Here is a 13,523-nt window from a genome sequence, read left to right as displayed (position 1 = left end):
AATGACACACCAGAGCTGATTCACAATCGCTTCCTCATGCAGACAGCACAGAGGAGAAATGTTAGACATGCGTAGCGCAGAACCATGTCTGCCAAGGCGCTGACGCTGGTTTGAGCAACAGATGTCGCAGCGATGTCATCGCTGGTTGACTTCTATGTGGTGGCAGCATTCCGGAATACATTCACCAAAATTGTGAGAAAACGTGCACAGCATTCCGGGTGGTGTCTTAACGTTTCTCTTTGCATGTTTTAGTCAATTTGGAGGCTTGCTTGTGACAGGGTTTCAGACTAGTGACATGTGCACCTTCAATTGCATGCTTTCTGAGACTACATTTTCCCTTAAGGTGCGGTCGAGGTATATACCGAGATGTCGAGATGTGAAGTTGAAGACTAGCTTGCAACAGGGGTTTGGAGGGATGACATATGCGCCTTCAGTTGCATGCTTTAAAGTGTGGCTGAGTTGTCTACTGAAATGTCGAGATTTGAGAGCTACTGCATACTTTCCTGTCCTCAAAACGCATGCTTTCACATTCCTCCACGTAAGTAGGCTTAAGTGCCCTCATTCCACCCCTGGTGTGCTCGGCTTTGGTGTTGACCAGTAGCGTAGTGTTGCTTAGTCATTAACAGGGGCTGTATCCATGAGATGGTTCGCTTTGGAACCAGTCTGCTCCTCCGTGGTTTGAAGCACTAATAGCGCGCAGTTAGCCACAAAGGAGTGAGCCATCTCTTGGATATTCCCCGAGAATGCTTTCTTTCTGTTTCCAGCTTTTAGGCACTGATATCCACCTCTCTGACTATTGCAGCAAAAGGGTTTTGCATTTTGGTCCTAGGTACACAATCAGTATTCTGTGAATTCTTGGGAAGTGACTTGAAGAGGTTAAAAGGCATTGAAGTGATATTTTTCACAAGTGTTCTACCTTGTGCTCCGTTTGAAACAGTCACATTTGGAGGAGATCATCTAAAAGACCAGTATTCTTTCAATGTACTGTTGGCCGGCATCCCTTTTGGTCATGCATCGCTGCTAAAACAGAGAAACTCAGTGTATCGAAGCTCTCTGTCAAGTGTCTCAGCATGGTCAATTGAAGACTGCTTGAAAGCATGGACACCTTGTCAGAAGCTTCTTATCTTGAGCTTGTTTCCTTAGCTGTGCGCAGTTTTTCACCTCACACCTATCTCATGAGTTTGTGTCGTGTCTTAACTCCTGCAGTGTAAATATCGACACACTACTAACACCTCTAGTGGTGCAGTACCATAGCCGAACTGTGTTATCTGGCAATTGGCAAGCCTTGGGCATAGCAGGGTTGGCCCAGTTGAAGAGTCGCATCATGTCCTCATGTCCTCGTGAACGACACTCTCGTTCGGGTGCTGCGGCCTTGAGTGCAGTGCGAAGTAGACGTGCAATATACACTCGCCAGCCCACTCGTTGAAGCCCACCACACTGTCAAAGCTGGCCGACCAGTTTTCTACTTTGAACCTATCACTGTAGAACGATGGTGGTGACTGAGGTGCGTGAAGGGCAAATGGCAGAGCATTCCCAAAATGCTGGGTTGTCTGGCTACCCCGTGGTAGACGTCATGGCCCTTACCAGTGTTGTCAGTGTCCCCAACTCGAGTTGTAGGCCTCATGGATGGTGGCTCGCCTTGTCGATGGGTGTTGAGACCATGCGTTAAGAATTGGCGTCAAGCGTGTCCTTGAAGTCAACATACATGGGAAACTACCCAGCTGCTCCACCAAATATGTCACGGACGGTTGACGTACTCAAGGCAGGTCTACTTACACGTGCTGGGATGCACAAGACAGCAGGGAGTTCGAGAAAGACTACAATTCTCTTGCCCCTGGAATGCCCAAGGCTTACTAAATGCCAGATATGACAGTTCGGCCGCGTTATGGCATCACTAAAGGGGTTAGTGGTGTGGCAATATGCCAGGATGCTGGAGGGTTCTTACTAGGCAAGCGATTTACTCTTTGAAATGGGCTTTTGAGAAAAGGCAATGATTTTGGTTGTGCTATGTGCATTGTGTAGTAACTTTGCACCATGTTGCTTTACAGTGACGCCTATGTCTCAAATGGTACAAGGTACCCACTCAGTTCATGTAGGCAGACGTCAGAATAGGTAAACACCTGACTACCATACAAGCATGTGCGGAAGCTGGTTAGCAGATTAGCAGCCTTGTATATCTGGCCCAGTTGTTGCTGTCTGAGCTTCTGATTTTTGTGATAATCGAGAAAAGAAAAATCATCAGCTACTCTTCCAGAGCCCTGCACAATGGCTTGCTGAACAGTGCTCATAGCCTTGTGTAGTTGCAGGATGGCTCATTTAAAGGGCTTGTAAAGCGGTGACCGCAAGGTGTATGCTTGATCACTGTAGGTCACATATCTGTGATCTTCTTAAGATTTCGCTGCAAGTCTGTCTCTTTTGAGGATGTGTGAAACATGGCGAAACTGTGAAAATATATTGTGAGGGACGACACAGGTGGCTTTTTTCTCTTTGTAGTGAGATTGCACAGCTGTAAATTTTGACACCTTGTCTCGCCAACAAGCTTTTATTAAGTTATTGCATTCTCCAAGCTACAGCATTCTTGCATTGCATAGATAGCAGAACATTCTCGTGGACAGGATATTTTTAATTTCATAGTGCATGGCTTTTTAAGATCTCAAAGGGGCTTTGTACAGACTCTGTGCACACAAGGCTTCCAGAAAGTCTTTCACAATGATATTTGCCTAAAGATTGCGCTCAAATAAGCCACTCTTTGCGACAGTGAAGCACTGGCACCTTCTCAGCATGTTCACTGTAGCCTTCCTGATGACATTAGGCAGTATCTCACTGCAGACTTTCACTGTGCCTTCTGTGCCTGTGGCGTAGTTGTCGGGATGTGGTACACACAATCCTTCACATAACCTCACAAGCAGCAGCCCAGAGGAGTCAAGTCAGGTGGTCTCGAAGGCCAGGCCATTGGTCAATGTTGTCCGGCCCACTGGTCTTCAAAGGCTTTGTCAAGGCAAGCCTGTGCCAGGCTACTGCTGTGAGCCAAGGCGTCACTAGGAGTACGAGAGGAAGGTTGCAGCGAAAATCTTCGACTCAGCCTCGCAAGTTGTCGTTCAAGTACCACTGTGCAGTGAGCGTGTCTTCAAGGGATACGGGTCCAGTTATTCTTCCATCAAAGATCCTACACCACACACTGAATGACGGATGGATGGATGGATGGATGGATGGATAGGAGCGCCCCCTTTGAAACGGGGTGGTGGCAATTGCCACCATGCTCAGCTTTTCTTTATTTATTTTTTTTTGTTTACTGTGTTGGCAATTCTCATTAAGATTCTCCATCACCTTTGCCTACGGTTTCCTACTATTCTAACCTTATGCCACATCTCTGCTTTTCAGCCACCAATCCTCCAATCGCTTTTTGCTGACTTCCACTGCAGATTTATTTACATGACCATTGTTATCTTTAAACCCTAGGGCCTCAGAAAGAGCGACTGTGCCTGCATCGACATCCGGATGGATACCATCACATTTGATTATGAGGTGTTCAATTGTTTCCACAGATCTACCACACACTGCACATGTGTCATCTTCTTCGTTAAATTTCTTTTTGTAGCTGCGCGTTCTAAGACACCCTGATCTAGCTTCAAAAAGTAGGGCACTGCCTCTTGAGTTATCATAGAAAAATTCTTTCCTGATCTGCCTTTTCCAGAATCGATATAGTTCTACACTATGTTTCTTTTCCATTGAATTCATCCAATTTTTAACTTCCGCGTTTTTAACCTGTCGTTTAATGCTCTTTCTTTCTCCGTCCTCATGACCGGCATACTTACTGGTTAGTTTTCTAGTTCTTTTCCGCCACTGTGAGTCAACGTTCTTTCTGTATAAATATTTAAATACCTTAGCTGCCCATCTGTTATCGTCCAATTTCCTCAGGCGTTCTTCATATAGTATTTTACTCTTAGCTTCCCGTGCCTCGAACGATGCCCAGCCCATATCCCCTTGTACTGCCTCGTTTGTGGTTTTGCCGTGGGCACCTAGTGCTAATCTTCCAACAGCTCTCTGATTTACGTCTAATCTCGACTGAACTTCTGCCCTTAAGCACAGAACCGCATTGCCGAAAGTAAGTCCCGGCACCATTATTCCTTTCCAAATACCTCTTAGTACTTCATATTTGTTGTACCCCCATAATGCCCTATGTTTCATTATCCCGGCGTCTCTTCGTCCTTTTGCCCTAAGAGCCTGTTCATGCTTTTCCGTGTATATCTGCCCTTCGTTTAGCCATATCCCGAGGTATTTGTATTCGGCCACTTTGGGTATTTCGTGGCCTTGTATGGTAAGCACCTGATCAGTTGTATCGTTAAAAATCATCAAACCTGATTTAGTTGCGCTAAAACTGAATCCTAAAGCATCTCCTTCGTCTCCACAGCAATTAACCAAAGTTTGTAAATCTTCCTGGCTATCTGCTAACAGTACAATATTGTCCGCATACATTAAACCCGGGAGTCGCTGCTCAACTACATTTCCGCCTAATCTGTACGATAGATTATAACCCAGATTACTTTCTTCTAGCCTTCTTTCCATATTTATCACGTATGGTCACTGGTTTTGAGTGCGCCACCTGGTGGGGGCGTGTATCACTCCTATGTTGACTTGGGCATTTCTGAAGAAATTAGCATCAGTCCAAGGCTCCTTGTCAGTAAAGTCGTGTATTTTGTCAGTGCTCTCCAAGATCCATTTCACGAATCAAGTTCGGCCAGTAGTAAGTCCTTTTTATTCGAGCCAGAGTTTGGGAGAATCCTAGGTGACCGGCGGTGGGCTCGTCATGACAGGCCTGCAAGATTTCTGCGTGCAGAGGCTCTGGCATGACAAGGAGGTAATCTCTTCCCGTTAGAGCGAAGTTGATCTTGTATAGTACGTTGTTTCGCATACAAAACGAGGACTGCACTCTGGCAAAGAGACGGGGTATCTCTGGAGTACGCGCTTCCAGGAAGTTCGGTGCATGGCGCTTGGGGAAGGGGATCAAACTCTGAGGCGGGGCCCTGTAGACGGCAGCTGTGGTGTACGGGGGTAGACATGAGCGGGAGCCGATTAGGACTTGATGAGCCGCTGTGAGAGAAGGTCCGGGACATGGGATGTGAAATCCGCACCTCCACCAGTGTCACGTAGCCGTTTAGAACACAACACAAGGCTCCTATGGGAACGCAAGCCGAGACGTCAGCCAAGAGCATTGAACTGGAGCGGAACTCAGCTTCTTCCTTTTGGCGCACGAGGCTTGCGAAAAGCAGCCGCCCAGTGGCTGCTTCTGCACACGCTGCAATATTGAGCTCCTTAAGTGGCCTTTGAGCAACTGGTTGGGGGAGGAGCAGCCAGAGCGCTTTCCTATCCCGCCACGTCCAAAACTTGGACCCCAGTTCCGGGTGCTCCTGCCAGCGCGAGGGGCCAGGCCAAAACGACTCACCCCAGCAGTCGGCTTCCGACAGGAGGCAGCGGCGACCCTGGAGGAGGACCTGGCGGGTGCCTGCCCATTCGCAGCGGCAGCCTGCATCTCTCCTGCACTGGGCGAGAGAAGGCAGGCGAGACTTCCATTCGTGGCTAGCTACACCACAGCCAAGCTGGCAGCCCTCCACCTGGCTGCCGACAAACTGGACTCGCAGCCTGCCGTACAGTCTGCAGCCATCCTGAGCGACTCCAGGGTGGCCCTCCAGCTCCTGTAAGAGCCACGGTGCCGACTGCCCATCGTCAGCAAGCTGGCAGCCAGGCTGAGCGGTATCTGCTCCCGTGGCTGCTCCATCTCCCTGGCCTGGGTCCCCAGCCACGTTGGTGTCCAGGGCAGTGAAGCTGCCGATGCCCTGGGCAAAGCAGCTCATGGGGATCCACTCCCTGTTGCACATCAGTGGTGCCCCTGGATGCTGCCCGGTCCATCACGGAGTGGCAACTTGTCCTGGAGCACCATGACCCCAGGGTTGCCCAAGGGACACCCCCCAGCTCCTGCCGGACTAGGGGATCCCAAGTCCCTCCTCCTCCGGCTCCGTGTGGGCTGCTCATGGACTGGGGCAAGGCTCTACCGCAAGGGACTGGCCCCCTGCGCTGACTGCCCCCGCTGTGACCACCAGGAGGAGACGATCGAACACATCCTGTGTGGATGCCCTGCCTTTGCCGCACATCAGGCAAAGTTTGTCGCTGGCTACAGGGCCCTGGGACTGCCTGCAGAAACAGCAAGTGCCCTACTCTTCCCATCTGGACCTAACGCCCCCAAGGCCCTCCGTTCCCTCCTGGCCTTCCTGGAGGACACGGCAGTATGCCGGCAGTGGTGGTGGTGACAACTCGCCAGTCACAGGCCCGTGCTGATTTCCTTTCCTCTTTCCTTCAACCTCTTGCTACTACTACTACTACTACCTTAAGAATTGCCTTAGTGGCGCGTTCTTTGCCAGAATTAAATCTTAGTACCGCTTTAGCAACAGCGGCCTCCACTGTGAATAGTGAGCCTGACCTTTGGTACAAGTCACCAGATGACAGAGTGCGGACTTTCATTTGCATTCTGTGTTTTCTCTCTCTGACAGTGCTGTAGCAGTTTTGCTGTCAGAGAGGCGCATGTAGACTGGCAGCACGGCTTGTGCAACTTGCGGAGGCAGCTGGTACTTGTGTTGTGGTGGGGTTTCTTGCTTTGCCACAGCCGTGTTGAAGCTGCACGAATACTGGCATCCTAAGCAGTGGTTCGATACCGTGTAGCGTTGCAGCCTTTGAGCTCTGAAGGTCGAGCTGGAGTCATCATCCCTCCAGCTTCCAGGAGAGAGGCGGCCCTCCCAATCTTCAGCGTCGGCCGAGCCTGGCGGGCAGTACATTGAGGAGGATTCTGCGGGCTCTTTAAGGAGATAGTTGTGCAGCACTATGCATGCACCAGGATATCTGTTGTTATTAATTGTTTTGTCCTTAAAGGGTCGCCGCAGAATCCTCCACGTCTGCACCAGGATGCCAAACGCGTTTTCTATTATGTGCCGTGCCCGGCTCAGCCGGTAATTGATAATTCGGCACTCATGGTTTGACTGCTCCGTAGTTTCATGCAGGACTGAAAACAAGAACATGAGTGATGAACTATAGAGAACGTTTGCATGCACTTCTCAGTCGCAAGCAATGCACTGTGAGACCAAACAGTCTATTTTTGGCGTGGGAAGCATGACTTTAGAGCCTTCAGTGAAGCTGAAAAGTGTCAAGCGTGAAGAATACTTAGGCTCATGCTGCTGCTAACTGTAGAAAAGTTACTACATGTGTATTGTTTTTTCTGGTACTCCTGCAAATGCACACCTGGAGCGGCATTTCTGTAATGTGATTTCGATACACTTGTTAGCATCAAGGTATTAACAGAATGAGGTGGTTTACAGAAATGAAAACGTCCTAGTTAGATGAAAAGGTGTTGCAAAGTCTGGCTGACGAATTTGTGGCATGCAACACAAAACTCTCAGCATGCTTTACACTGGCCTATGTTACAGCTTTCTTGGAATAGTAAAATTGACAAACATTGATGAAGCAACGCGTGCAACATTTGGAGAGGAAAAAAAAATATTGAAAATTCAGATTATGACAGGTGCACACTTCACTGCTTGATCATGCCAGTGATACAGCTCTTTGCATTTTAAGTGCAGTGAAACTTCAGATGTGGTTCTCTACCTCGTCTTGGATAAGGCCGTGTCGTATACTCTTTCAGCGGGAAGGCCTCGTCCCCCACGAAGAAATATGGCAGTGGCCCTTCACCACCCACAGGCCTTGCAGTGGGGAAGCCTCACTGGCCACCAGCGATCATCTTTTGCAGTGTTGAGGAGGCGAAAATTCCGCCATCGGAGTCACTTCCAAAGTGCCCCATTTCAACATAGAGGAACCTGTATTGAAAATAGTTTGAAATTCATTGCAGATAGAGTAGCAGTGAATGTGTTTCTGACAACTGCTCTTTTTGTTTGTACCTGTAAGTCATGTTTTAAAGGTCACATCGTGTTGCAGTTGCTGAGAATGTGCAGTTCTCAATAATTTTATGCATAGATTGAAACCAGAAGTGCTTAAACGAAATGTTACACTCTGCATGGCATTGAGAGTGACCATGTGTCTTATTTATTCACCGCTTACTCAGCACTCATGCAAGCCTGTGGTGGGCCTCATTATTAAAAAGGTGTCAGCAGACTGAACATGCCAAGATTGTCATATAATAGAGAGCCTTACCTGTAGTGCGCATCACAGACAGCAAGCAGTGACTTGCTGAATGAGCCTTTGTAGTTCCTATCTGCACTTCCAGAGTTTGCAGGGCATTCTATCAATACATGCTTGCCGTCTATGGCCCCAACACAGTGCGTCATCTGCCACTTTTCTTCGAAGTCTGCTGCCATCTGCAGAATAAATTTTAATGGATATACTTCCATATATCAAACTGAATTGCGTTGGTCACTCATTCATTGTTCCTGCGAAGTATTCCGTAACACCATGTGCAGTAACAGCCTTTGCCTGCAGAGCACACCAGCAATAACATAATTAATATAATAAAGCTTACTTTTAGCCACTCGTCTGCCGCCTGTGGATGCCTTAGATAGAGTGGCTTTAGCACATCCCGCAGTGCTTGGCAGACTGTTGCCACAAGACAGCATGTGGTGGACCTTCCCACCAGAAAGTTAAACGACAGCTCCCTCAGGCTTTTTTGACCCGTGGCCAGGAACCTGCCAAAGCAATGACATAAAAAGGTTGAACAGCATAGATACTCACTTAACTGTGAAATTAATTTACATACCACAGATGAACTCTTTATCCTTGATTATTTATAATGAAAACAGTGCTCACTACTATGCAGCACGAACTCATGAAACAGATCAATTCAGCAAGCATTGTGTTATGACATGGTCAGAACTACAATTGTTATATGCTATACATGCGAATAAACTTTACCATTTTTCTAGCAACGCGGGTTACCCAATTGTCATGGCCAAACGGTCAGCCGCTGCAATCGCACTTCTGAACCTGGTGTCCTACACAGTTATAGAACTTTGCACCAGATCCAGGAGTGTGTCGAAGGTCCGAGGTGGCATCCGGAGAAAGCTGCAATGCACAAAGGAGAAAAAAAAGAAGGATTAAAGAAGAAAGGTTGCAAAGTTGTGCCTTGCACCATAAAGACAAAAAGCAAACTTTCTCTTTGTAGTACTCTTCGTTGTATGCGACGCCATCGCTGCTTTTTCTGTGCTGTACACGCGCGCGCTGCAAGAGCTTGCGCTGCCGCAAAGCACATCAGAACGGTGACGACGTCTTCCTCCTCGCTGAGGTCGCCGTAAAACATTCTTTTGCTGAGCAAAGGTGCGGTACAGCAAAAGGCCTGGGGACAAGCGCGAGCGAGGGAATGGCGCGTATCCGCAGCAGATGGAAAAACGGCACGAACGACCCCATTCCCGATGGTTCTCGTTTAGCACGCGAACAGAACGAGAAGGCGGAGTCGCCTTCCTAGTGTGAACATCAGTAGTGGCGAGCTGCTCCCAGTCGCATGCGACTGCTAGTCGCACACCCTTCACGACTCGCAAGTGTGAATCAGCCTTAAGTTTGTTTTTTTACATCAGCACAGTCTGGCTGTTGCCTGTGCTCATGACTGCATGAGTCGCAAGTATGTTTACCTCGAAAGGATTGTAGGTGGCACCCTTACCGGTCCTTGGCACTCAAAAAGCTCCAGCTGCAAAAGGTTCATTCGTAACAGATGTGATCCACAATAGAGGAATTGCTTGGCAAAGGTTAGTGACAAGCTCTTTCAGTCCATTACGTAGAGTGTCCATTTCCATGAATTCTTGGTGGTGTCTTCGCAAAACCATTGTCCAAAGGCAACCTTGTCTAGAAGTACTGTATGCTTTGACAGTGTGATTGCCATACAGATAATTGTTCACATGGAGCATGGCGAAACCACCGAAACCCTCACCAAGTAGGACAACAATAAATGCTATGTTATTCTAATTTATATGTGTTTATTACATTAGCATGACCTCAATTTGCGCCGAAAGAGGTCAGCAGTGCAAACGTGACCAGCTCAACAGTGGTTCCGTATATCGACGGCCTATGCATTAAGCATTAGCCTCCTGTAGAGCTTGCATGCTACACGTCTGTCATATTGCTCAAATGTTTAGGGGAATCCCCCAAGGTGGAGTAGATTTGTAATGAGGGAGTAATTACTCATTGACATCCACCCGATGTGATACCACAAGGGAGGAATCGCTTGACAAAAATTTTTCTTTCACTGCCAAGTTTCTGAGAAAGCTGTATAGCTCTCCTTTGTAGCCGTTTGGCTGCGCTTGGGTGGATGCCAATGAGTAATTACTCCCTTATTACGTCAGTCATTTCTGTCCAGGCTTGCTGGGGCGCCTATTTAATCGTGTTGCTTCCTGCAAGTTCGAATTTTTTGCACTTCAGTTGCTGTCAATGCCTACTGAGTACACACAATAGTGATGCCACTGAAGCAACACCAACGCAGTGAAAGCTGTTTTTTTCTGTGCATTTGTCATGTCACCACGGGCTCAAACATTACAGTGAAAAAGCTTTTGGCACTGAAATTTTCAATGCAGTCTATTGCTGGAGACATGTAAAAAAAATACTGCCAAATGGAAAGTAATGCTTCATATCCTAAGATTTGGCTTTCAGATGTTCTGCCGTGTTTCTTAGTTCCACGGGCAGGCATATGCACATTTGCGTAAGTAGCTCCTGATTGCTGCAAAAAATATGGTTGATAAAGTTATATACTGTGAGCCTAAGGTCAAGTATTCAAATCAGCGGTGTGCGTCTAGATGTGTGTTGTAAATAATGACACTGATTTGAGTAGGGAACAAACGGTTTCGGAGACGTGATCTCCTCGGCTCTGCGAAGGCAGACTCTTGGTGGCCCTGAAAAGGACCGTTCTTGTTTTGACGATAGTTAAGCATATCACAGTCCTGGTACACTGCAGGGTGTAAGCAGCCACACCGGCTATGCTAACTCATCCATGCTTAAAGAAGTCCACAAGTGCTGTCCTAGCCTCCCAGCCTGTGCCTTCTTCAACATCTGTGCTGTGCTGTACCTAGTGGAGGCATTCATCATTGTTTTCCAGGTCTGTCAGCCACTGCTGCTGGACAGCATCTCAGAACTCCTCGCGCACATTGTTCTGAACGCGCACGCACGAACAGCCATGCGGGAATTTTCGATTGCACGTTCCATGCACTTCAAGATAAAGCGAAACTGGGCCCTCAGCCTGCTGAAGGCATTTTCAACCACTCTCCTAGCCTGCACAGGCGGTAGTTGAACTGCCTTTCATCATCAGTCAGGTTTGCGCTGTGGCTGAATGGCTTCATCAGGTTGATGGACAGCGGGAATGCCTGATCAGAACATGACCGGAGGCACTACTGTGCTGCCCATGATTGGCATGTGGCTGAGGAAACAGTGGGCCATTTACGGTTTTTCCAGCTTGGAGCCACTGTAAACGTGTGAATCGTGGCAGTGGCCTGGCAATCCAACTCTTATGTACAGGAACCTGTAGCGGTGATCCACAAGGACAAGCAGGATGATGCTGTACCTGCAAATAAAATATGCGGTTAATATGACTGAGAGTACAAGTAGTTAGATGGTTTTCTGGCATTGTTTGCTGAGAACTGTGCCTGGTGGCGTAAAAAAGGAGGCTGCACAACCCCCAGTCCTAGCCGTTCACACATGTCATCTACATTGAATCCTTTGTCAATCATGACATCATCCTCAAAGCTGTTCAGTTTATTTAGAACGGCAGATTTTTCCATGCAAGCTCTGTCTGAGGCTCTACCACCGAAGCCATCACTGACAAATGTAATGCCAGCTGGCGAAACACCTATGAGCACTTTAGCCGTGTGGCATCCCTTATAGTGGGAATATGTCAGAATTCTGCATGAAGAGCAGTGACACTTTTCAATTTGAATTTCTGTGCAATCCAACACCACACGTACTTCCTTGTAAGCCTCAAAGCAACGTGGCAAGTTCCTTGAAATTTCAGCCTTTGTGGGCCATGGGATAGCAGCCTCAAGGACTGCTGCAAGACTGTGCACAGTTGAGTAAAAAAGTCTGTGGATAGTTGTCTTACTCACTCGAAACAATGTGGCAAGACATGTAAGTGACAGACAGGTCTTCAGGCGAACTAGGACAAGAACAACACGTTCAAACACAGCCATCTCAGTAACCGTTGTATCTACAAGAGCTACCTCATTTGATACCGCGAGAAGACTACTCATCGCTGCCACACCTGTAAATGCCTGCACAGCAGAATCTGTAACCAGCAATTCCACTAGCTTTGTCTTTTTAGTGAAGGAATCCGTGTTAACCTGTACACTCTTGTCATTTTGGGCATCCCCCACTGAAAGTGATAGGAGAGCCTCAATAGGGGATATTCAAAATTCCGCAAGTGCGCTTTCCCACATAACTATGTTGCCCCAAACAAGATGGCCGACTTTGCTATAAAAGAACTACGTGGGCTACAGGACAGGCGCTAAAGGTGTGGGTAGAATGTAAGAAACGTATTTTGGAAGAATCAAACAAAAAACCAGTCTTAATTGCTTTGTTTCAGCTGGAAACGCATGGTCAGCCATCTTGTTTGAGACAACATTGTTATGTGGGAAAGCGCACTTGCGGAATTTTGAATATCCCCTATTGCGACACCCTCTGCAAATGTTGACCCCGTTGTGATGTCAACACCAGAGAAGCTTCCACCTGACTGCACCTGCTGTGTGTCCTCAGGCATCTGTGTGAAAAAAAAAGCATTTGAATCAGACACTGAAAGAAATTTATCACATTTGTTACTGAGGATGAACTTGAATTAAGGGACTAATATGGCATCATGTTCATAATAATAACTGGAAAATACTAACAAGAGGTGGTGTTTTCTCGTTTTCATGTAGGCAGCAAGAGTGAAAGCTCACCTGAAAATCTTCATGACCATTTTCTCTTTCTTGTGGCTTCAGTGGGGATGCATGAAGCTTCATACTGCGGCTGTATTTGGGGGAATCCTCTAAAAACACACACATATCTGCTTTGAACCAGGAATTGTGTTTATTGCAATATCAGTGGCACTAACAGCATAGAGGCCAATATTTTGACCACTGCTATTATCTCTGTAGCTTATTAGGTGTTCATAATTAATTGCTTACATCAAGTGAGATCTGCATTCTTATACTGTGGCTCAAAGCAAAATACCACACGAACAAAATACCTTCCATCTAGAACTGCTATCCAAGAGAAGGACGGGCTTGTAAACAATACTTACTGCGACTATCTCTGACAGCAGCTCGTGCAGAACGGGCTGCTGATGCTTGAGTTCTCGAGATGTCAAGGCGGTCATGGCTCCTTAATGGTAGGCACTGTGAAGGGATGGCTGTCTTCTTCAGCCTTTTCCGAACAGGTGTCCATACCTTTGGGTCTGAGTTTCAAAATCCGAGTTACACATTTGGTGAAGACATTCTTCAAATGTGATACTATCCACATGATTCAGTAGTCTGCAACTTGTCAAACAGCTTCACATAATTTATTCGGTTACGTTATAC

At 47.3% G+C, this 13,523-nt stretch overlaps 2 protein-coding genes and 1 pseudogene across 3 annotated transcripts in view; 2 read left to right on the top strand and 1 right to left on the bottom strand.

Annotated features, from left to right (window-relative positions):
• LOC149333068 (uncharacterized) overlaps positions 1 to 13,523 on the top strand; it is a 51,199-nt pseudogene that overhangs the window by 27,168 nt on the left and 10,508 nt on the right. The gene's annotated exons all lie outside the window — the stretch shown is intronic.
• On the top strand, positions 4,054 to 8,403 carry LOC149333071 (uncharacterized). The gene has a single exon (XM_089558553.1). It carries the CDS (start codon positions 5,892 to 5,894, stop codon positions 6,303 to 6,305), a length of 414 nt encoding a protein of 137 aa, XP_089414679.1. The 5' UTR covers positions 4,054 to 5,891; the 3' UTR covers positions 6,306 to 8,403.
• Positions 11,556 to 13,321, bottom strand: LOC149333070 (uncharacterized). The gene is made up of 2 exons (XM_089557631.1): positions 13,247 to 13,321; positions 11,556 to 12,359 (listed from the first exon to the last, which is right to left on the bottom strand). Exons 1-2 carry the CDS (start codon positions 13,319 to 13,321, stop codon positions 11,556 to 11,558), a joined length of 879 nt encoding a protein of 292 aa, XP_089413757.1.

This window comes from Amblyomma mixtum, chromosome 8 (assembly GCF_055824585.1).
Source record: "Amblyomma mixtum isolate Tamu chromosome 8, ASM5582458v1, whole genome shotgun sequence".
NCBI classification, from domain to species: domain Eukaryota; kingdom Metazoa; phylum Arthropoda; class Arachnida; order Ixodida; family Ixodidae; genus Amblyomma; species Amblyomma mixtum.
This window is presented reverse-complemented; position numbering and strand designations above follow the sequence as displayed.